At 39.9% G+C, this 23,317-nt stretch overlaps 2 protein-coding genes across 2 annotated transcripts; both read left to right on the top strand.

Annotated features, from left to right (window-relative positions):
* Window positions 1-1,061: 1,061 nt before the first annotated feature.
* On the top strand, window positions 1,062-7,585 carry LOC149019137 (F-box protein CPR1-like). Its single transcript, XM_089154062.1, has 2 exons — window positions 1,062-1,974; window positions 7,461-7,585. Exons 1-2 carry the CDS (start codon window positions 1,062-1,064, stop codon window positions 7,583-7,585), a joined length of 1,038 nt encoding a protein of 345 aa, XP_089010188.1.
* A 14,367-nt stretch (window positions 7,586-21,952) lies between these two features.
* On the top strand, window positions 21,953-23,032 carry LOC149019138 (F-box protein CPR1-like). Its single transcript, XM_089154063.1, has one exon. It carries the CDS (start codon window positions 21,953-21,955, stop codon window positions 23,030-23,032), a length of 1,080 nt encoding a protein of 359 aa, XP_089010189.1.
* Window positions 23,033-23,317: the final 285 nt, after the last annotated feature.

A 23,317-nucleotide genomic window follows, 5' to 3' on the forward strand; every position in this document is an offset into this window, starting at 1 on the left:
TGGATGACCATAGGGTTGAGAAATGGAATCCAACAGATGCCTCTCATTGAGGATCCCATTTCTAAGTGAAAAATGATACTGAACTGAGTTGGTTGGTGCCATAGGGGAAGTGTCTTGACCATATGTAGCACAAGACCGTATGACTATGCATTGGGCCAAGAGTTATCCTTGACACGTGACAGTTCTCATGCCAAACGGTGATGTGAGAGAGTAGTGACTTATAACCCCTGCCACGGATTGAAGTGGCTTGACCCAACAACCGCAGAGAACCCAATAGATATCTTTTGTTGAGGGAGAGTGAATGAGAGTACCAAGAAGAGACTGATATACGACTTAATGCATGTCTACCATAAAGACTTAATGATAGATTAGGAGCATAATATCATAATCATTCATATATCATATCATTATTATTAATTACATCATCAATATTAATGTTATACGTGTGATGTGGAAATTGTGAACAAATGCATGATATGATGCTGAGTTGATCTCACTGAGTTATGTTGATCTCATTTTTTTTCTATGTCTGTTTCTAAGGTTCTTCTCACGGGAAGTCCAAGGATCTATTATGTAAATTTAAAATATATAATAAAAAAATTAATTTACATATAAGTCCCCGCTTTGATTTATGGCCATTGGATACATTTTCGTAAATGTGGCAAGATCATGACCCTTGGGTGCAGGCTACAGCAAAGAAAAATCCGAAGTGGATCTCTCTATCATTCCTTGTCTAATACGGAATGTGCTAGGAAAATCCTTGTGTATCCCATAGTTTTTTTTTTTTTCGGTACAAATGCGCTTTTTAATATATAGGGATGGGAATATTACATATGCCGCCGGTAGGTGTTGAACCCATGACGTCTCCACTGAGAAGCAGGTTCCTAACCATCCTACTACACCTCCATAGTTGATCAAGTATAAGAGTTTTGATCGGTTCGTATTCCTCACACAGCTTTCCAAGTAAATCTTCAACCTTCAATCCATAAATAACAAACTCACCTTATTTTTGTGAATAACTTTTTTACTTAAAAAAATCCTAGGCAATATTCGCTGCAACAATGGAAATAAGAAAAAGAAGGAAAACGATTGTAACGGCGCCGGATCTCCCAGTGGAAATAATCAATGAGATCCTCTCACGGCTACCGGTGAAATCTCTACTCCGATTCAGGTGCATATCCAAAGAATGTCATATTTTGACGAGTGATCCTGAGTTCATCACTCTCCACCTCAATCGATCCAAAGAGAAAAGTCCTTCTCTTGTTATCATACCTGGTGAGGATGTCAATTCGATCTTCTACAGAGTGATAGAGAACAATTTTTCATGTTTTCAGCGTGGCAATATATGTCTCTTAACTGCAAAAGAGAAAAAGTTGAGTAGCGGGTTCCCTGGTAAGTTCAGAATCAATTATGTTGGTTTTAGTAATGGGTTATTATGTTTCTCGTTGATTAAGATTAATAGGTCAAATATTCCTCAATCCGAAGAACCTATATACCTGTTGAATCCAGCCACTCAAGAACTCAAGAAGCTTCCACATTTTTCACGTCCATCGTTCGATCCTTCTTATACTTACAGTAGCTTCGGATTTGGGTTTGATCCTATCAACAGAGACTACAAAGTTGTTAGGATTGATTGCGTTCCTCACCTCGCAAGTTCTGGTTTGGGCACTGTGAGTGTGTACTCGTTGAATTCTGGTAACTGGAGAATAGTCGAAGATGCCCCACTCCCAAACTTATACATGAATACAATGCCAGTCGTTAATGGTGCTCTTCATTGGACGTCAGATCTTTTGAGGAATATATACTCATTCGATTTGGTACATGAGGTGGTCAGAGAGTTACCGTCACTTCCTAAATGTGAATCTAATGAAAGAAGGAACTACTACATGGATCTTTTCGGCATGGGAGAAACCCTTTGTGTTCTCTGTTGTGATTCACAAAAAATGCTTGAGCTCTGGATGATGAAGGAATATGGTATTCGGGAATCTTGGACTAAACAAAGAATCATTATTTATCATACGAATTGGTCGTGTTGGCCCAATTGGAATTACCGTCCAGCATTATTATTAGGGTCATGGAACGATCATGAGATCCTGTTCCAGCTCTTCGACAGGAAGCTCAAAGAGCGCAAGCTGGTTTTATACAACACCAGGTACAAGACAACTAAGTATTTTGGAATTCATAGGCTTCAAGCCAAGTCCCAAGTAATTATTCTAAAAGAAAGCCTTGTTAAACTGGGGTTGAAGGGGGAGGGGGTTAAGGAGTGAAGGGTTTTTTTTTTTTTTTTTTTTTTCAAGTTGAATATTCTTCGTAGATTTGGTAATATGAAATTCACTCAATTTAACAATATTTGAAGGTGAATCTACTCTCTAGAAATCCTTCTCTGAAGGTGAAATAATTTCACAGAGTTTCTACTAGATGCATATTAGTATTTTATTAGTATTGATTTAGAATTAATTATGGCTGCGTCCAAGGGCAGACCCACAGGGGGCCATGGCCCCCATTTTTGCAAAAATTATATTTATTCTTTTAATTTTTTTAGTTTTTAACTTTTTATATTAATTTCTTTAATTTTTTCAGTTTTTTTTTTTCTCACATGCGAAATATCACTATTTGGTCATTCTTTCAATATTGAAAATAATTTTTAAAGATAAAATAATACTATAAATATCATTCCTAATTAAAAACTCACTCCTCAATCCCTATTTATTCTCCTCTCTTTTCTCTCTTGTTCTTTCTTGGGTAAAAGGAAATTTTTGAAAAAAAATCTTATTAGTTATTGGATACCTATTTAATCTCAATCCATATTTATTCTCTCCTCTCTCCTCTCTCCTCTCTCCTCTCTCATCTTTTATTTTTATTTATTTCTATAATCGTTGTTAAGGAAATGTTGGTGCTATTTCTGCCGATCGCCTCGAACCGTAGTTTTCCGCACCGAACTCCTCAGATCTGATTCGATCTGGTTTGCTCTTCGATCAATCAACCTCTCACTCCTGAAAGAAACAGAATACCAGTAAGAAACGAAGCCGATCGTCTTGATCGGCCCGTCTCCGACGATCTAGTCAGTATGGTGTCGATGGTGTTTCAGAGCTCTCTGGAGCTTCTAAAATGCTAGTAATGGAGTTCAATCAGAGTGAGCTTAGAGTTTTGGTTGATTCTAGAGACTTACCTTCTTACGGATCTTCCCTTGCTTTTATACTGGCTTTCCCGCTTATAATACTCTTTCAATCATGGCCATCAGATCATCGCTCCTCTTTGGACGTCTTTGATCATCTTACCTTTATCTCTCATTCGAACCCGACTGAGGTTGGTTTGGCCGGTATGAACCAGCAGTGGATATATTAGTTACAACATAAGCCCCCAAGCCTACTGATCAGGTTGAACCTAAATGAGACTCTGATCAGCAGGTTTAATCCTTTTCATCAAAATCATACAGTATTCCTTGTCCAGCTATTACGCCTTTTCCCCAGGTAATCCTCGATTTCTTCAAAACCTTGATGCCAAGTCACCATATCATCATTATCTTGAAAATCGATTTATGACCATGTCCCTTATGAAATTATGTCCTTTGTTTTGGTTGGAATCATATTATTGTATTCAGCCCCCAAATTATCTTAAAACCAGCTGAAATCACTTTCCTGTCAGACCTTTTATGAATTTTCAAATATAACTTTCCAGCTTCCTTAACGTTACCGCCAGCTTGATCATTAATTTCGTCTTTTTCCCATGTATTACCATCATATTGTTCCCTTACATTTTCACACATCATCCTCATTCTTTCAACTGCAGTTTTCATACGTTCGCCGATTGATCCCACGCGTCGGTTACGAAAGGTAATGACCATTGATTTTGGACCATCGTGCATTTCCCCCTCCTTTCAAGAAATCTTCTCTCATTCTTTATATATATCTGTCAACTGTCACATGTTCCTTTCCGTACTCTGCTCTTCTTCTTCGTGAACATCAAACATACCTATCTGCCATTTTCTTTATCACTCCTTTTCAGATTTTACCTTTCCAGTTTTCTTCTTCTTCCTTTCTTGTCTCCGCCATGGATCCCGCTTCCAATCCTTCAAGACTACCAGTACCTCTCGCTCAACCCGATATACCTCCAAGCAACGAGCAAATGAAAGACGTGTCTGGTGCTTCCTCCTCTCAGCATAATCCCTCAGACTGGAAACCTGTTCCATATGCTCATGATGAAGCCATTCTTATTTATACTCCTGTCAATATGTCCAGAGAAAAAATGGACCCAAAGCATGCTGGTCCTAAGTGGTATCCCACCAAAATAAAGAAGTCCCATCTGGACTCTTATTTGGAAAGTTACCATTTTCCTTCCGATGCTAGAATATGGGTTCCTGACTCCTCCGACCGTCCCTACTTAGTTGACCCAGGTGTTATCACCATTTACCTTGATCATCTTGATTCAGGTTTTAGAATCCCCCTGATTCCCATAGTTCAATCTTTATTGGACTACTATCATGTCTGCCCTTCTCAACTTACTCCAAATAGTTGGAGATTAGTTTACTATTTTTTTGCGTTTATTCTCCAAATGAATCGTACCACATCTGTTGACCTTTTCAGAAATTATTACACCCTGAAAGTATCCCGCGAACGCGGATACCTTCATTTTGCTAGAAGAACCTGTATTGTGAGTGAACTGGGAAGAGAATCCAAAATTTTCATTGATTCTTCCATTCCCCATGACATCAAGCAATGGCGGGAAAAGTACTTCTTCTGTGCCATTCCAAATCCAAACTTTCGGTCTCGATGGTGTTTACATTCCTTGGAATCCTTATCTCCCCTGAAAGTGCGTCCTAAACTTACTGAATATGATCGAGTAACCTGGAATATGATTCCTACCGGAACTCCAATAGATGCAGCCAAGTTGAAAACAGATGCAGGTCTCATTAGTCACGGCCTTTTTCCAGGTAAAGATAATAACAACTGTATACCTTTCTTTCTTTTTCCCCTTATTTTCTCTCTTTTTGTAATCCTTATTCATTATCATATACTTTTATCATCAGAAGTAATTGCTCGTCCGGTCCCTAGTGTTGCTGATCTCCGAAGAATTGTTTCAGAAGAAAAGAAATCCGATTCTAGGGTTACCAAACCCTCCAAGAAAAGGAAACACACTGCCTGTCACCCTTCAAAAAGAAAAACTGTTGAAAAAGATTCCCCTGATCAAGAGAAAACCATCCCGGCTCCAGAAGATACCATCAGAGAAGATACCGATGTGCAAATTGTGAAAGTTATTGCAAGTAAGACCCCTGGTCCCAAGACGAGGACCTCCAGAACCTCCAATACACTGAGATGTAGACTTAGGTCTACAGGTCCAGTTTCCGACCAGGGTTCGTCTGGCTCAAAGAAGAAGAAGAAAAGAAAAGAATTTCATATTGCTCCCACAGAAGTTCCCACTGTTGAAGATAATCCACATGAAGAGATTCCTGCTGCCACCGAGGCTGATGTTGAGGAAAATAGAGAAAACTTACTGCCACACATATCAGCCAATTTACCTCACGATACTTCCATCTTCCCAGAAAAGATGGTTGAGGATGAAGATCGAGGTAAGGATTTATTTGACTATTCTTCTGATCATCTGAAGAGAATTGCTGAAGACATATTAATATATGTTGCAGGTGGTATTATTGAGGAAATAGTTGACCAATTGTGTGATGAAAATGCTGATGTTCCTGTCTCTCCCTTGGATGTTGTTGCCGAGGACCATGTGAATGAAACTTCCGTTTCCGTTTTACCTTTATCCATCCCTGTGTTGGATGTTGCTGCCCTAGATACTAATGTCCCCCCCTTTTGAAGAAAATGATCAAGATGCTCCTCCCTTGGAGGAAAATAACCAGAATATTCCCCAGGAAATTCATGAAGTTGTTCCACCAGAGAATAATCCTGCCCCACCTGAAGCTCCCATGGTAATTGATCCTCAGAATGGTCATGAAGACCAAGAAAATATCATCATGCAGACTGGTTCAAATGATGTCTGTGTAAATGTAAATCCCGAGAATATTCTTGAGATAGCCGATCTCCAACCGAGTCCCCGACCAGCCCGATGATACCATGAGCATTGCTGACTCCGGGAATCCTTTCCACCCTGAGTGGTTTTTGAAAGAAAATCATACGGCCAGCCGCAATTGGGAGGTTGCCAGAGAGTGGGGCACAAAAGGCAGAATCCCCCGCGACAAGAGGAATACTGCACGAATGTCTAATTCTGACCTTTATTCACATGGGTGGGGGTAAGAAATAGACCTTTTTCCCTTTCTTCTATTTAGAATTAATTTACTATTGATCTAATTACTTATATTGTTTTTAATGTATATATATATATTGATTGATCGACAGATGTTTTGGGGCTACCTTCAATGCATTTTCTGAAGTATTGGAGAGAGAAAAAACTTTGTCTCAGGAAAATGATGAACTGATCAAAAAGAATTTTGAATTGGTCAATGAGGTACAAGATCTTCGGAGAAAATTGGAATCTTCGAGAGAGAAAATTAACAGCAAGAATGAGTTCGGAGAGATTGATTTGATGAATGATCTTGATAGCTTACACACCGACTATGAACTTTGCTCTGACCATTGTGCTGAATTGCAGGAAGAGGTTTCTATGTTGAGAGATGCCGTTTTGAATTATAGGAATGAGCTTTTTCAGCTCGAAATGTTAAAGAATGATGCCCTTGACAGGGCTAGGATTGCCACAGATGAAAGAGAGGATTTTAAAGGAAGGCTAACCAGAGCCTTGGTCTGGTCACAAAGTATTGAGAAAGAAAAGAATGAACTCCAGGAAAAGTTCAATGAGATTGAAAAGCTAAATACAACTTTAGAGTTGGCTCAAGAATACCATGTGAAAGCTTTCAGCTCAATTTTGCTAGAGAAGTCTGCTTTAGAGGATAAAAATAATGATTTGGGGTTGAGACTCAATGAAATGACAGCAGAAAGAGATAATCTCGATGCTTCCCTTAGTTTGGTTTCTAAAGAGAAAGAAAGTCTTCATGCTCTCCTGGATGAAACTTTAAAATTCAAAACTTTACTGCATGAAGATTTAGAAGCAGAGAGGAAACAGTTTGAAGTTGAGAAGAAAAGAATACAAAGTGAAAATCAGATAGTCTTAAATTCAGTTACCTCCTCAGTGAAGGAAGTTGGAGATAATCCAACTTTCCTCGGATTTTGCAAGAATATGGTAAAGGATTGCTCTGATCAAATCTTTTCAGAAATCCTTAAGATTCATCCTGGTTTAGATTTCAAACTGTTATCCCCAGAATTTCTCCCTTCCAGAACCTTTTTTGATCTTAGGAACTTGAAATATCCCAACTCTGATTGCTCATCAGAAGATAATTTTGACAATGATATGAGTGACTCCTCCAGTTCTGCCAAGATCATTCTGCCAGTGATTCAGATAACAATGATGATGATAACTTACCTGCTCAAGAAGGTGAAGAGATTATTCAGATAACAATGATGATGATAACTTACCTGCTCAAGAAGGTGAAGAGATTGCTGCTAATGATATTGCTGATGTTGATCCATCTGGTAATGCTACAGATGTTGATCCATCTGCAAAACCACAAGTTTGAAGAATACACTCTTTTTTGTTTATGAACTTACCTTTTTCCTCCTTGTCTACCTCTTCTGCATATGAGGTTTTTTAATTTGTCAATCTTTTATATTAATGAAATTTTCTTCCTTTCTTTTGCTCTTTTTAGCTTTGACAGAATAGTATCTTTTGTAATGTTGGCTATCATCTTCTAACCAATTCATAATTGATTAGATGCATATATCTTTGATCAAACTTTGTAAATTGACTTCTGCTGAAATACTTTTGATGAAAAAATATTTGAAAGGAACTTTAATACCTGATCAGATACCTTGAGATGTTGCTTTACAGATAATCTTTGAACTTCGATAAATAGTCCTCGATGTAACCTGATCCTTGAGTTATTTTATTGATTAATTCCGTTGTACTCGATCCGAATGCTGCCTTAGAAAGATGCGGCCTTAGAAAGATGGCTACTGGAGCCTGACTTCGGAAAGTCGGGATCATTCCTCGGAAGGAACAATCCGGGATCACCCTCGCGAAAGGAATGATCCGTGATTAGCTTAGCATGACCTGGCTACCTGAGCCTGACTTACGTAAAGTCGGGATCATCCTCGGAAGGAATGATCCGTGATCAGCTTCGGAAAGCATGACCAGGCCTCGGAAGGCTGGCTACTTGAGCCTAACTCACGAAGAGTCGGGACCACCCTCGGAAGGAATGATCCGTGATCGGCTTCGGCGACCGAAAAGCATGACCAGGGCCTCGGAAGGACCGTGTCGCTCCGAAAGCTGACCTTGAGCCTAACTCACGAAGAGTCGGGATCACCCTCGGAAGGAATGATCCGGATCAGCTAGCATAATCACGCCTCAGATGGCTGGCTACTTGAGCCTGACTTCGAAAACCGGGATCATCCTCGGAAGGAATGACCCTGAATCAGCGTTGAAAAGGCATGATGTGACCTCGTAAGGCTGACCACTTGGGCCTGACTTCGGAAAGTCGGGATCATCCTTGGAAGGAATGACCCTGGATCAGCGTTGAAATGGCGTGATCAGATTTCATAGAGCTGACCACTTGGGCCTGACTTCGGAAAGTCGGGATCATTCTCGGAAGGAATGACCCTGGATCAGCGTTGAGATGGCGTGATCAGAAGAACTAGTTAACAAAAATGTCCCTTGGATTAATAATGAAGAAGAAATTTTAGATGACCACGTTTTAATAAAATGTTTTCTCCAAGAATACCAGAAAATCCTTTCTACTGATAATATTTCTTAAGGTGAATTACATTCCACGGTCGTTTCAAACAGCTCCTATGAGAATCTTTTAGCCAATATGTGTTTTTGCTCACAATTTTTGTCACCACATATGGCCCCTCCCAGTTTGCAGAAAGCTTTCCACAGTTCCTTGGATCTGATGCTGATTTTTTCCTCAAAACCAAATCTCCTACTCTGAAAGATTTATGTCTGACTCGAGCATTATAATACGCCGCCGTTCTCCTCTGATATTCTATATTACAGTATAAGGCTTTTTCTCTGACTTCATCTAAAAATTCAAGGTTTGCCCGCAGTCCTTCTTCATTAGTTATTGGATCAAATCCCTCATATCTGTTTGATCCCACCATAACCTCCACTGGAGCTAATGCTTCTGACTCATATGCCAGTCTGAAAGGTGTTTCTCCTGTTGGAGTCCTGACCGTAGTCCTATACGCCCATAGTACATGAGGTAGTTCATCGATCCACAAGCTATGCGCTTCATCCAGCCTCCTTTTTATTCCTTGCAGAAGTGTTCTGTTAGTTACCTCAATTTGGCCATTGCATTGAGGATATGCCACAGACGAGTGCTTGCACTCAATATGATAGTCTGCACAGAATTCCTTGAATCTTTCATTGTCAAATTGTGGTCCGTGATCAGTCAATAGAATCTTTGGTAGGCCATATCTGAATATGACATGATTTCTGAAGAACTTTTCAATTTGACTTGTGGTAGTTGTTGCCAGGGCTTCTGCTTCTACCCATTTCGTGAAATAATCAATTGCAGCCACTACAAACTTTTTTCCTCCAGTTGTAACAGGAAAAGGCCCAAACAAATCCATACCCCACATAGCAAATGGAAGGGGATTAAGAATTGATGTTAGTTGCTCTGCTGGCTGATTCTGAATTGGTGCATGAATCTAACATTGGTGACACCTTCTTACATATTCAATCGCCTCAGATTGCATACGTGGCCAATAAAATTCTAAGATGTCTTAGAATTTTATAAGCCAAAGCTTTCCCACCTAAGTGGTTTCCACAGATTCCTTCGTGGACCTCGGATAAGGCATAAAGAGCATCAGAAGGTCCCAAACATTTCAAAAGTGGCCCTGAAACTGTTCTTTTATATAATAGCCCATTCTTTAGAATAAACCTGGCAGCTCTTCTTTTCACAGTTCTGGCCTTTTCCCTATCTTCAGGAAGAATACCATCCTTCAGATACTGTATAATAGGATCCATCCAAGATATTTCTGCGTCAATTTCCATTATCTCTGGCTCTGAATATGCTGGAATATCTAGCTCCTCATAATATACAGCTTGTGGAATAGAAATAGACTTTGCGGATGCCAATTTTGCCAGAGAATATGCTTCATTATTTTGATTTCGAGATATCCTCGTGACTGAGAATTGTGTGAACCACTCCTTACATTGCGATACTTTTTTAAGATAGCTGACCATTCGATCATCTTTCGCACCATACGCTCCCGTGACTTGACTAACCACCAGCTCAGAATCACTTTTTACTTCAATGTTTTGAACATAGAGGGATCTGGCTAGTCGTAATCCTGCAATAAGAGCTTCATACTCTGCTTCGTTGTTTGAAGCATGAAAATTAAACCGAAGTGCATTTTGAATTAAATATCCGAACGGACTTTGTAAAATCACCCCCGCTCCTGATCCTTGTGAATGACTTGACCCATCTACATGTAAGGTCCACACAGAAGACACCTCACTAGAATCTTTTTCCTCCTCTAGTGATGAAATACTTTCAGCAATAAAATCAGCCAAAACTTGTGCCTTTATCGCAGTTCTAGGTTTATAATCTATATCATGTTCTGTTAACTCTACTGCCCATGATACCATTCTCCCCGCCAGATCAGGCTTATGTAGTATTTTCTTTAAAGGCCAATTGGTAAGAACAATAATTGGATGAGCCTGAAAATAAGGTCGGAGCTTCCTGGCTGCTATTATTAAGGCGAAAGCCTGTTTCTCAAATTCCGGATATCTAGATTCTGCATCTAACAATGTATGGCTTACAAAGTAGATAGGATTTTGGACAGTACCTTCTTCCCGGATTAACACCGCGCTTACTGCCGCCTTTGAAGAAGATAGATATATCTGCAAGCTCTCTCCAAGCTTTGGTCGAGATAAAACTGGTGGACTGGTCAGCCTCCTCTTCAGCTCTTCAAATGAATTCTGACAGTCCTCCGACCATTTGAATTCGTTGAGTGCATTTAGATTTTTCAACGCCTTGAAGAATGGTGCACACTTATCTCCTGATCTTGATATAAATCTACTTAATGCTGCAACTCTTCCTGTTAAGCTTTGAATTTCTTTCATACTGCTGGGTGCTATCATATTTAAGATAGCCCTGATTTTTTCTGGATTTGCCTCAATACCCCTCTGCGTGACCATGAAACCCAGGAATTTACCAGATGAAACTCCAAATGCACACTTCTCAGGATTGAGTCTCATTCCATTTCTCCTCAATACATCAAAGCACTCTCTTAAATCGGCGAGATGATCAGATTTAAATTGACTTTTTACAAGAAGATCATCTACATAAACCTTCATATTTCTTCCAATCTGATCAGCGAACAGCTTGTTCATCGCCCTTTGGTATGTTGCACCGGCATTTTTTAACCCAAAAGGCATAACCTTATAACAATAGCTTTCCCGATTGGTCATGAGTGCCGTGTGAGGCTGATCCTCCTTTTTCATAAGAATTTGATTATAACCAGAGTAAGCGTCCATAAAACTCAACATTTGCTGACCTGATGTAGCATCAATTAACTGATCAATTCGCGGAAAAGGATAGCAATCCTTGGGACATGCCTTGTTCAAATCAGTGTAATCTACACACATTCTCCATTTTCCATTATGCTTTTTCACCATTACCACATTTGCTAGCCATCTTGGACACTCAATTTGCTCAATAAACTGAGATCTCCTAAGCTTGTCCACTTCAACTTTAATTGCATCATGCTTTTCTGATGAGAAATTCCTTCGCCTTTGTTTCACTGGCTTGATAGATTTATCTATCCAAAGGCAATGCTCCGCCACTTCTCTACTTAGACCTGGCATGTCTTGTGCTAACCAAGCAAAGACATCCGCGTTTTGCTGAAGAAATTCTCTCAATTGCTCTTTGTCTTGACTATTCTGATCAGCTCCTATCATGGTCCCTTTTTCTGGATTCTCCAAACCAAAACAAATTTTTTCCAGCTTTTCTACCCGGTTCACCTCTTTGAATTTTTTCCTCATCCCTGTTATCCGTAACTTCAACAATAAAGGCGAGTGCCTTACCTTGTGCTTTTGAATCCTTCAAAAAGGTTGTATAGCTCTGCCTTGAAGTTTTCTGATCTGATTTGCATTCACCAATGCCTCCTTCTGTTGGGAACTTGACCTTCAAATGTCTTGTCGAAATTATTGCCCCAATAGTATTCAACGTTGGTCTCCCGAGAATTATATTGTATGCTGATAGACTTTTTATTAACAAAAATTTAGTAACTGTAGTTACCGTTTGTGGATGTGTTCCAAGTGTTATTGTTAGCTCCACAGTCCCTTCTACCGAAGTAGACTCTCCAGAAAATCCAAATAGCCTTGTGCTGCAAGGTTTTATCTTGATCGTATCCAACTTCAATGGCTGAAAAACTTCGTAAGACATTATGTCTACAGATGATCCTGTGTCTACCAGAACTCTATGAATATCTCTGTTTGCCACCTCAATGACCACCACAATGGCGTCATCGTGTGGTTCTTGAATTCCTTCCATTTCTTCCTCCGTGAAGACTATCTCCTTTCATCATTTTGATTCTTCTAGGAGTAACATGAGATTCAACAGCATTTACGTACGTGGCATGCGCCTTAGATTTTGAAATTGAATTTAAATCCAAACTTCCGAGGATGGTCATGACGGGAGACTGCTTCTGTTGAATCTGTCGATTTTCCTGCTGTTTAGCATTTTCTTCTGGAGAGTTGTACTGAAAATCTCCCTTGGTTTGGTCTTCTCTAGCTGGTGTTCGATTATTCCACCTTCTCGGCTGATCAGCGGCATTTCTTCTGTTGCCTCCATTTCTCTTTTGAACAAATTGGTCCAATCTTCCTTGACTGATCAGTCGCTCAATTTCATTTTTCAGAATTCTACAATCATCAGTATCATGACCATGATCTTTGTGATCTCTACAGAATCTATTCGAATTCCTCTCATCCGCCTTTGCTATCATAGGTAATGGCCATTTCATAAATCCCTGATGCTGAATTCGCATCAGAATTTCTGATCTTCTTGCATTGAGAGGAGTGTAGTTTTCTTGGAACGGTCTTGGGATGTCCCTTTGTATTGACGATCAGGAATATTTCTTGAAAAACTCCTGCTATTCCTCCGCTCTCTCTGATCTCTCTAATCAAATTTCACAACTCCATCATCTTTCCTTTTAACTCCACTATTGTCAGTTTCTTTTCTTGCTTGGAGAATGTCCTTCATATTCGCATACTGATTACGTGGATCGATTCCGCTATATTCGCCGGCTTGTTCATGATCAGGAATTCCAGAAGATGCTCATCTGTTAGGCCTCTGAACATAGCGTCATATGCCACCGCCTCATTCAAATTTTTAATTTGAATTGACTCCTGATTGATTCTGACACCACAATCTGCCACCCATCTTTTCGTGTCGGTTTGTTTATGTTACTTTAAGTTTGCCGTGATTTCTTTCTACTTTGAAATCTTAGATGTCTTTGTGGGCCATCTCGTAATATGGTGTTTGACCCAAAACCCTGGTTTATGTGGTGTTTCCTTTGACCTTTTTATTTGGTGTTGACTATTTATTTGTGAAACCTTGTTGTGGACCTAAGCTTTTGGCCTGGTTTGAGACTTCCCTCCTCTGGTTGTCGTTTTCCCTCCAATTTGTTTCCCTTAATCCCTTTTTTGTTGTCGGCTGGCTTTTGGTATTCTGTTTTGCGTTTTGCTTTTTTCTTTTATTTCGTGGTACTTTTCCCCCTGTGTCTAACCTCTTGTAGTGGGTCCCTTTGCTCCCTCTTTGGCCCTCCCCGTCTTTGGTCTTTGTGCCCTGTTTCTTGGCTCTTTGTCTTTTGGGGGACTCTTGTTTTTCCTCCCCTTGTTTCTGCCTTGGGCGTGGGGTCCCTGTCCTCTCCTTCGGCGGGTCCTCCTTTCTTTCTTCGTTCTCTTCTGGTTGGTTGCTTCGTTTCTTCTTTTTCTTCTTTCTTCTCTCTTTGTTTTCTGATCATGAGGGGTGTTACCTCTGTTGCCTCTTCTTTATTCTTTTACCCTGGTGTCCCCATTCCTCTTGTCTTGGCCTTGGCTGTCCTTGTTTTGTTCCCTTGCTCTTATGTACTTTTCCTATTTCCTACCTATCTTTATTATTGTGGGGGGTCTCTTTTTCCTGCCTTCCCTTGTGTCCTCTGTTGGGGTTGATCCTTGTTTTTCTTTGGCATTGGCCCCTTTTATTTTCTATTAATTCATTGGACCCTCCCCAACCTTTCTTGATTGTATTCCTTACCCTGGGTGAATCTTTATTCTCCCTAGTCTTTTGTGGGTCCGGTTCTTGTTGTTCCTTTGTATGATTTGTTTGTTTCCCTTCACTTTATTGAGAACCTTATTTTCTCTCATTGTGACCCTTTCTATTCCATTCTTTATTTTGTACTTGAGATTTTCCTTTATCTATCTTGGGTTGTTTTTGTGAGTTTTTGGGTACTCTCTGAGGGTCCACTCTTATGGGGTCCTTTGCCCTATTGTTCTTTTATTTGTTGGCTTCCCACCTTTTTCGTTGTGCATTCTTTGTTTCTCTTTCCCTGGGTGTCTTGATTCGTTGTTTCTCTTTCCCTTGGGTGATATTTGTGTTAACCTACTTGATCACTATATTTTATTCATGATCCATGTTTCACCTATTGATTTCTAATTATTCTTTCTTCATTCTTGTTCTTGTTTGAGATCGGGGATGATGCATCCTTGCACCATCTATTCCATGATCTCATTCTATTCTTTGAGATCTATGATCATCATCTGATCTTAACCCTGCTATGTTCTTGACCTTACCCTCCCTTGTGTCTTTCGGACCTTTTGTCCTTCCTGTGGGGCCTCTGGGTTGTTTCTGTTAACTCTAGATTTCCTATGTTTCTTGTTATTTTCTTGATAACATCATTCCCTCTCTTTCCGTGATCATAACCTTTTCATGGCCATATGTTTGTGACCCTAACCTCTTTGTTACAACCTATTATGTTGATTTTTGGCTATGTCTCCCCCTGTCTTCTTTGGGTTTGGTTGTCTTGGTCTTCCCCCTGGCGCCCCTTGTTAGCTTCTTGGGGCGGTTCTAGTGGCGGTTGATTCCCGCCGCCTTGCGCCCCCTTCGCTTGCGGGTGCCCTTTTTGCCCCTCTTCGTTTTGCATCCCTCGCCCTATTACTCTTATTTTGTTCGGGTTGCTTTTTGGGCGTTGGCGGCGTGGTCTCGTTCGTCTGTCTTTTTGTTCCTTTTCTCTTCTATTCTTGGTGTTCGTTGGTTGTCTCCATCTGCTTCTCTTCTTTTACCTCTTTGTTTGACCCATCCCCTTTTTGTTGGTGGTTCCCTTGTTTGTTGTTCTCCTTTTCAATGTTCTTGATGAGATCCTGTCCGAACGAATCCCCGCATTTGTTTAATGGATGGATCCCATCAAGGGAATGATTTGGGTAATAAATCTTTGTTAATTTTAGGGTTTCTTGTTACCCCCTTGTTCTAGACCTATTAAGCTTGAAATTCGGACTAAGATCATCCCAAACGGATTGAAATCGGATGATAAAAAGTCCGATTTTCGGAGTTGGAAACCTGCTCTGAAAGCTCGCTTGTGGAGGTCGCTAACAGCAACCGCCACAAGCAACCGGCTGTTTCCGATAGCTCGTGTAGGTTTGATTTTTGAATTGTTTTGACTCTTGACTCTTATACATTCTTGTAACCCTATGCCTAGGTGTTCTCTGTTTCAAATAAAAGTCTTATAATAGTTTTTGGATTGCAAGTTAGAGGACTTCTACTAAATTACGGTAAGGACATGCATTCTTATTTATATGCAATTACATATACATGATGATTCGTTGTTCTATTTACTATTCTTTGATCATGTAACTTGTGTAATTGTATAAAGCATGTAAATCTTATTGTATACTCGCTGTTTGTGGTATTCCTTGATGTACTTCATCTTTCATGATATTGCACACTGTTCATGGTATGATAAAGAGTGATTGTGTGTAGTTGTGATGGAAGGGGTATTCCATTGGGATATCTTGCTTGGGATATCGAGGTCGTGAATGGGACACATGCTCTGATGTCTCCACACTATCATGATTCTGGATGACATACTTAGGAGAGTCTAGATTGCATGGCTGGTACCCCACATGCTATTACCCTTTCGGCGGGGAATTGAAGCCGGGTGACCCGTGACAATGGTGCGTGACTATGTTTCATCCAACGCGGTACCTCCTCGAAGACTCGGTGGTCCACTATTGGTCATGTAATGGTAGGGTTGCATATGTTAGGGTTGGGCTCTGGACGTCCAAGGAGCGGACCGGGTGTCGCGAGGAGTCATGAGAGCATCCGCCCCAATAATATGTGGATGACCATAGGGTTAAGGAGTGGAGTCCAACGAGGTAGCCGGTCCGTGAGGATTCACCTCCTAGGTTGCGAGGATCGAACCGAGTTGGTTGGTGCCATGGGGAAGTTCGAACTTCATATAGTATGTTACCATTATGACCCGCATTGGATTAGAAACCCCGACATGCGCCGTACTCATTGCCAATGGTCGTGGTGAGAGGTGTTGACTTAACCCCCCCACGGTTTTGAGAGCCGGTGTGGACTTACCCCTTGCCCGGGATCCCTACGAGGTAACCGTCCTTGCCGGATCGAGTGATGAGACTTACCCAAAGGAGGGCTGGTGTATATCTTAAAGCATGTCCCATTAGAGACTTGCATAGTTAGATCTTAGTAGCATTCATATTTCGCATATCATCCATATCATTTCATATGTGCATTCGTGGATTGTATTGACATATATATGAGAATTGCTTGTTCCTTCGGTTCGTTGGAACTCATTCCTTTCATTGTATGTATTATATAAACTGTATGATGGTTGCACAATGTCGGAAGTTGGAGATGATTCATATGAAAGAGCTTTCTCGTATGAAGCCGATGTGAGGCAGGCGTGGTACTGGACTTGCGAGCATGAAGCCTCCCGAAGATGAAGATTATTTAGTTACTTATTTTGCTTCCGCTGAACTCGATATTACATTTGATACTTGATTCTTTCCTTTGATTATTTCTTGGATATTTATTGGGTATTTGGACTCTTGTAACTTTTATTAATTATTGCACTTTTCTTGCTCTTGATTATCCGTATTTGTATTTATTATTATTGATAGACTAAAACCATGGATCTGTGCGGTTCACATCCGCGGGTTGTCGGGCGGTTCCGGCGGTGTGATGATTCTCTTCATGTAATTTCGAACTAATTCTCCCGATTTTTTACGGATTGCGCTAAATTATCAACGGTTTCTTTGCTTTTCATGCTACTTTGGAATCTTGACAAGAATACTTTCGTCAAATCCTTAATGGAATCTAGTAATAAGCTAAAGAACCAGGTTGTTGCAGATCCTTTCAAGGAAGATGGAAATGAGCGACACTTTAAAACATCGAGTTACTCGCCAAAGATCATAACAGAGAGTTGAACCGAGCCGGGTGTTCCATTGGATCTGTGCTTCCATCATACATCGTGAATGTCGGAAGTTTAAAATTGCGCGGCAATGGTGCTGACATAATGTCCTTAGCAAATGGATTTTGGTTCATCATTTCCTCAACTTTTTCTCCGTCATCCTTGTTTACCAGTCGCTGAATCTGATCATCAAGGACGCGAAATCTTTTACTGATTTCCGATCCATAGACTTCAGATCTGCAATCTCCTGATCTTCCTGTTTCTTTCTTATCTCTCCAATCCCCAACGCTTCTACTCTTTTTGCTCCAGATATGACTCAATTGATCATCCCTGGATGATTCTCGATCTTCGGTCTCTAGTGGAATATAGTTTGGATCCGCACTCTCTCCTGATCCTTCCTTCAGAAATGACCTCCTTCGGCTTCCTCCTGACTTTTGAATCTGAGAATTTGGGACAGAGGTCGTTTTTGCTCGGGAAAAAGTTTGAGATCTTCCAGCTAATAAGACCGGAACTCTTTCCTCAGGATGTACTCCGATCCGCTTGATGAAAGTCCTCATCGATTTTGTGTCTCCAATATTTGATGCTTGCATGCTCTCAAACCGCTCGGGATCGAGATTTGGATCTAATTCGGACGAGATGTCGCCAATGTATCTGCTAATTGTTTCTCTTGCCTTTCGAACTGATCAGTTGGACGAGGTGAATGATCCTCCATCATTCTCAGCCTCTGTCGAGTCTGCATCATCGGGATTTGCGGTATCGGAACCACTTCTCTCGTTCTTCTTTTTGGATTTACTCTCCTCGGCTCCCTCTGGCTTGTTTCCGCCATTTCTATCGGTAATTCCTCCTCCCGCTCAGGTGATTGAGCCATAGCTTCTGCTTTGAACTTGTTCCCAGAGACGGCGCCAAAATGTTGGTGCTATTTCTGCCGATCGCCTCGAACCGTAGTTTTCCGCACCGAACTCCTTAGATCTGATTCGATCTGGTTTGCTCTTCGATCGATCAACCTCTCACTCCTGAAAGAAACAGAATACCGGTAAGAAAACGAAGCCAATCGTCTTGATCGGCTCGTCTCCGACGATCTAGTCAGTATGGTGTCGATGGTGTTTCAGAGCTCTCTGGAGCTTCTAAAATGCTAGTAATGGAGTTCAATCAGAGTGAGCTTAGAGTTTTGGTTGATTCTAGAGACTTACCTTCTTACGGATCTTCCCTTGCTTTTATACTGGCTTTCCCGCTTATAATACTCTTTCAATCATGGCCATCAGATCATCGCTCCTCTTTGGACGTCTTTGATCATCTTACCTTTATCTCTCATTCGAACCCGGCTGAGGTTGGTTTGGCCGGTATGAACCGGCAGTGGATATATTAGTTACAACAGAAAACTTTGGAAAAAATATTTTCCATAATTAGGTACTCTTTCTCTTACTCAATTTATTCATAGTTTTTTTTTCTTCTCATTTTATATTATTTGTTTCTTTATTTCTCCTACAATTATTGTTATTTGATTTTATATTGCAAATAAAATATTCATAGTTAGTAAGGTAACTAACTACCATTAGATTGGTTTGCATCCCTTACCAAAGAAAATTTTAATTTGCATCTAACCTTTTAGGGTTGAAAACATTTTTTTTTTTTTTGGTGGCTTTAATTTACAGATATTTTGTCCAAAAAAAAATATATCATTATCAATAATTACCCCTTTTTTTCAAATATGTGTGGGCTATTCTTTAATATAATAAAATAATTCAGAGGTGGGACCCCCAATGGATGTTATAAGGGCCCACACAATGTGTGGTGATGAGCACATTTATGTGTGAAATCTTAGGGCATAAAGCATGCATTTTATACACTTAAAGTGGAGTTACCTTGGGTTTTATGTTGTTTTTGCAGATTTTAGGACTTTTCAAGATTTAAACAAATATTTGGAGTTTTGGGCTTGAATCATGTAATTTTACACGTCAATAAGTCCATTCAAATTCTCAAATGCAAAATGGGCCTGATCTGGAGCATGATGGGCTAGAGAAGTGTGATTATGGGCCAACTCTGAAATATTGAAGAGATAAAAAAGGCAAATTTGATCTACGGTTGATTAAAGAAAGAAAAAGAGGAAAAAGAATTATATTCAGATAAGGATGAAGCAAAATTCCCGTTTTTGAATGTCTCTGTCCAGTTTCGATCAAGCCCTTCATCGAACGGTCATCCAATGTCCAATCGTGCTGATTTTTGGAGGAGAGTTTCACGACTAATCAAACCTCAAATCCAACGGTGGAATTATGCATATGATCTCTCTAAGTCGACGCAATTAGTATGTAAAAATCCTAATTGGCTGAGTCAAATAGGAACCCTGAGTTTTATTCAAATTCAACCATGCCTCATATCTCATGTAAACTCTATAACATGATAGCATACTCCATCAAAGGAGGAGGTGTTCTAGAGCTTAGTAGAAGCATTCTTTCTTCTCTCTTCAGTTTATTTAGGCTTTCTCTAGTTTATTTTCAGTTTGCATTTGTGAGATTTAAATTTCTAGATTGAATGTTTAGGTTTAATTTTTTTTATGTAATGTGCAATTCAAGTTCAAGTTTCAAGTTTCAATTTTTTAGATTCGTTTTTCTTTGGGTCTAGCAATTGCAGATTTAGATCATTCTAGATCTAGATATGGTTGTTAGGGTTGGTTGAGATTCGAATCGTTTGTTCAATTCGCAAGTAAGTAACCTTCTTTATTAATCTTCTCTCCTCCCTCCATTCCCTCTTCTATCTACCCCTCCATATTCTTAATTTAGGATTTACTTTCCCCATTTACTTATTGTTTTCCCATTCCCTAGATCCTTGATCAGAGATGTCTACAGTCGTGTCTCTCGTTGATTAAGGCTTCCTTTTTACTTTCTGCAATTTACTTTCTATTATTTACTTTCTGCAATTTACTTTCAGCATTTATTTATTGTTCTCCATTCCCCTGGATCCTTGATCAGAGATGCTTACAATTGTGCCTCTCTTTGGTTAAGGCTTCATTTTCCTTTTATTGCTTTGTTATTTACTTTCTGCACTTTTTTTTTTCTTTAATATCCATTCTCCTGATCGGTGGACCGGAAACTACGGAAAAGGGTCCACGGTCAAAGTCATTATTATTATACTCCCCTTCCCTCGATCCAGAGCTGACACTCGGATTACTTCCCCTTTCTTTTTATTTTTATTGTTCGCATTTTTTTTCCTGTCTTTTATTTATGCATTGATTGTGTTTAATTTATTATTCGTTTCAATTCTATTGCATTAGATGTATAGATTAGGATCGTTTAGTTTAGTTAATTAGTTAACAAAAAGTGAATCATTATACTCTCGCATTACTATTAAGAAGTTGAATTATAAGTGGCATACCTCCTTAAGATCGAATCGTTAACTACATGATACCTTGCGCTTGCGGTTATTTTTCAATTTCACAAACATGTAGCGAAAAAACATTAGTACTTCCCCAACAGGAATTTTAAAACCCTACAAATTTGGTGGGATTTTGTGGAAAAGTTTAGAAAAGTAAAAAGTGGACCAACCACTATTACTTTTCCACAAACCCTTTCTTTTCCTTCTTTCTCCCTCACCCCACTACACATGGGGCCCACATTTTTTTTTCAACCCCTTTTTTTCCACCCCACCTTTGCAAACAAACGCAGCCTAAGAGTTTTGGATTTTGCTAGGCACTGCTGCAAGCAGCGTAAGGTGAGGATTAAATCTGGGTTTTTTCATTAAATACTTACCGTAGATAATACCCATGTGCAACAAAAATGCTTTTAAGTGCTATTCACTCAGTTTACTTGCTTTAACCCGGACCAGGAAGGTTCAAACCAAACCATCATCTTCTTCCCTGTTTAATTGCTATCAACCAAAATCCTGACCGAAGTCGAAGAGTCATCACCGTACAATCCCATCGTTCAATGTGAGCGAGATGCTCGCTGAACCCTATGACCAGAAAGTTCAGGACTACAACCTTGGTACAAATCTATTTTAAACCTCACATCGCGCCTTCAAATCCTTCAACTTTCTGCTTCCAATTTGCTTTAGTGGCTTTGCCTCTTGAATCCATATTCTATGGAGTGCTGGTACGGGGTCTTCTTGCCTGCGTCCTACTTTTGGGGTTGGTTGATGGGAGCCGCTGTTGGTGCGTTGGGTGTCGGTGTGCTCTTCCTTCTTTGGTTTTGGTTGGCATTCGGGGGTGTGGTTTGGTTGGTTGCCTTCCCGCGTCCGGTGTGCCTTAGCTTTTGTTGCCTGGGTAGTCTCGGCGTTTTGACCCATATTTATCTCACCTATGCTGCTTGGCAAAAATCCAAGAGTTTTGACCCGTTCGTATACCTCCACAACTTTCCAAGTAAATCTTCAACCTTCAATCCATAAATAACAAACTCACCTTATTTTTGTGAATAACTTCTCTACTTAAAAAAATCCTACTTCTTTACTTTAAAAAACCCTAGGCAATATTCGCTGCAACAATGGAAATAGAAAAAAGAAGGAAAACGATTGTAACGGCGCCGGATCTCCCAGTGGAAATAATCAATGAGATCCTCTCACGGCTACCGGTGAAATCTCTACTCCGATTCAGGTGCATATCCAAAGAATGTCATATTCTGATTAGTGATCCTGAGTTCATCACTCTCCACCTCAATCGATCCAAAGAGAAAAGTCCTTCTCTTGTTATCATACCTGGTGAGGATGTCAATTCGATCTTCTACAGAGTAATAGAGAACAATTTTTCATGTTATCAGCGTGGCAATATATGTCTCTTAACTGCAAAAGAGAAAAGGTTGAGTAGCGGGTTCCCTGGTAAGTTCAGAATCAATTGTGTTGGTTTAAGCAATGGGTTATTATGTTTCACGTTGACTAATTGGTCAAATATTCCTCAATCCGAAGAACCTATATACCTGTTGAATCCAGCCACTCAAGAACTCAAGAAGCTTCCACATTTTTCACATCCATCGTTCAATCCTCCTTACACTGATGCTTACATTAGGCTCGGATTTGGGTTTGATCCTATCAACAGAGACTACAAAGTTCTTAGGATTGATAGCCTTGACCACTTCGCATTTTCTGATTTGGGCGCTGTGAGTGTGTACTCGTTGAATTCTGGTAACTGGAGAATAGTCGAAGATGCCCCACCCCCATACTTATACATGAATTCAATGGCAGTCGTCAATAGTGCTCTTCATTGGATGTCAGATTTGAGGAATATATACTCATTCGATTTGGTACATGAGGTGGTCAGAAAGTTACCGTCACTTCCTAAATGTGAATCAATTAATAGAATGAATTACATCGATCTTTTCGGCATGGGAGAAACCCTTTGTGTTCTCTGTCATAATTCACAAACGGTTGAGCTCTGGATGATGAAGGAATATGGTATTTGGGAATCTTGGACTAAACAAGGAATCATTATTTATCATCCGAATTGGGATTACCATCCAGCATTATTATTAGGGTCATGGAACGATCATGAGATCCTGTTCCAGCTCTTCGACAGGAAGCTCAAAGAGCCCAAGCTGGTTTTATACAACACCAGGTACAAGACAACTTAGTATTTTGGAATTCATAGGCTTCGAGACAAGTCCAAAGTAATTATTCTAAAAGAAAGCCTTGTTAAACTGGGGCTGAAGGGGGAGGGGGTTAAGGAGTGAAGCATATAACGAGATGTAAAGATCAGAAGTAGTAGTTTTTTTTTTTTTTTTTTTTTTTGGTAATATGAATTTCACTCAATTTAACAATATTTGAAGGTGAATCTACTGTCTAGAAATCCTTCTCTGAAGGTGAAATAATTTCACATAGAGTTTCTGCTAGATGCATATTAGTATTTTATTAGTATT

This window comes from Hakea prostrata, chromosome 4 (assembly GCF_041222555.1).
Source record: "Hakea prostrata isolate BN-2017 chromosome 4, UWA_Hpros_2, whole genome shotgun sequence".
Lineage (NCBI taxonomy): Eukaryota > Viridiplantae > Streptophyta > Magnoliopsida > Proteales > Proteaceae > Hakea > Hakea prostrata.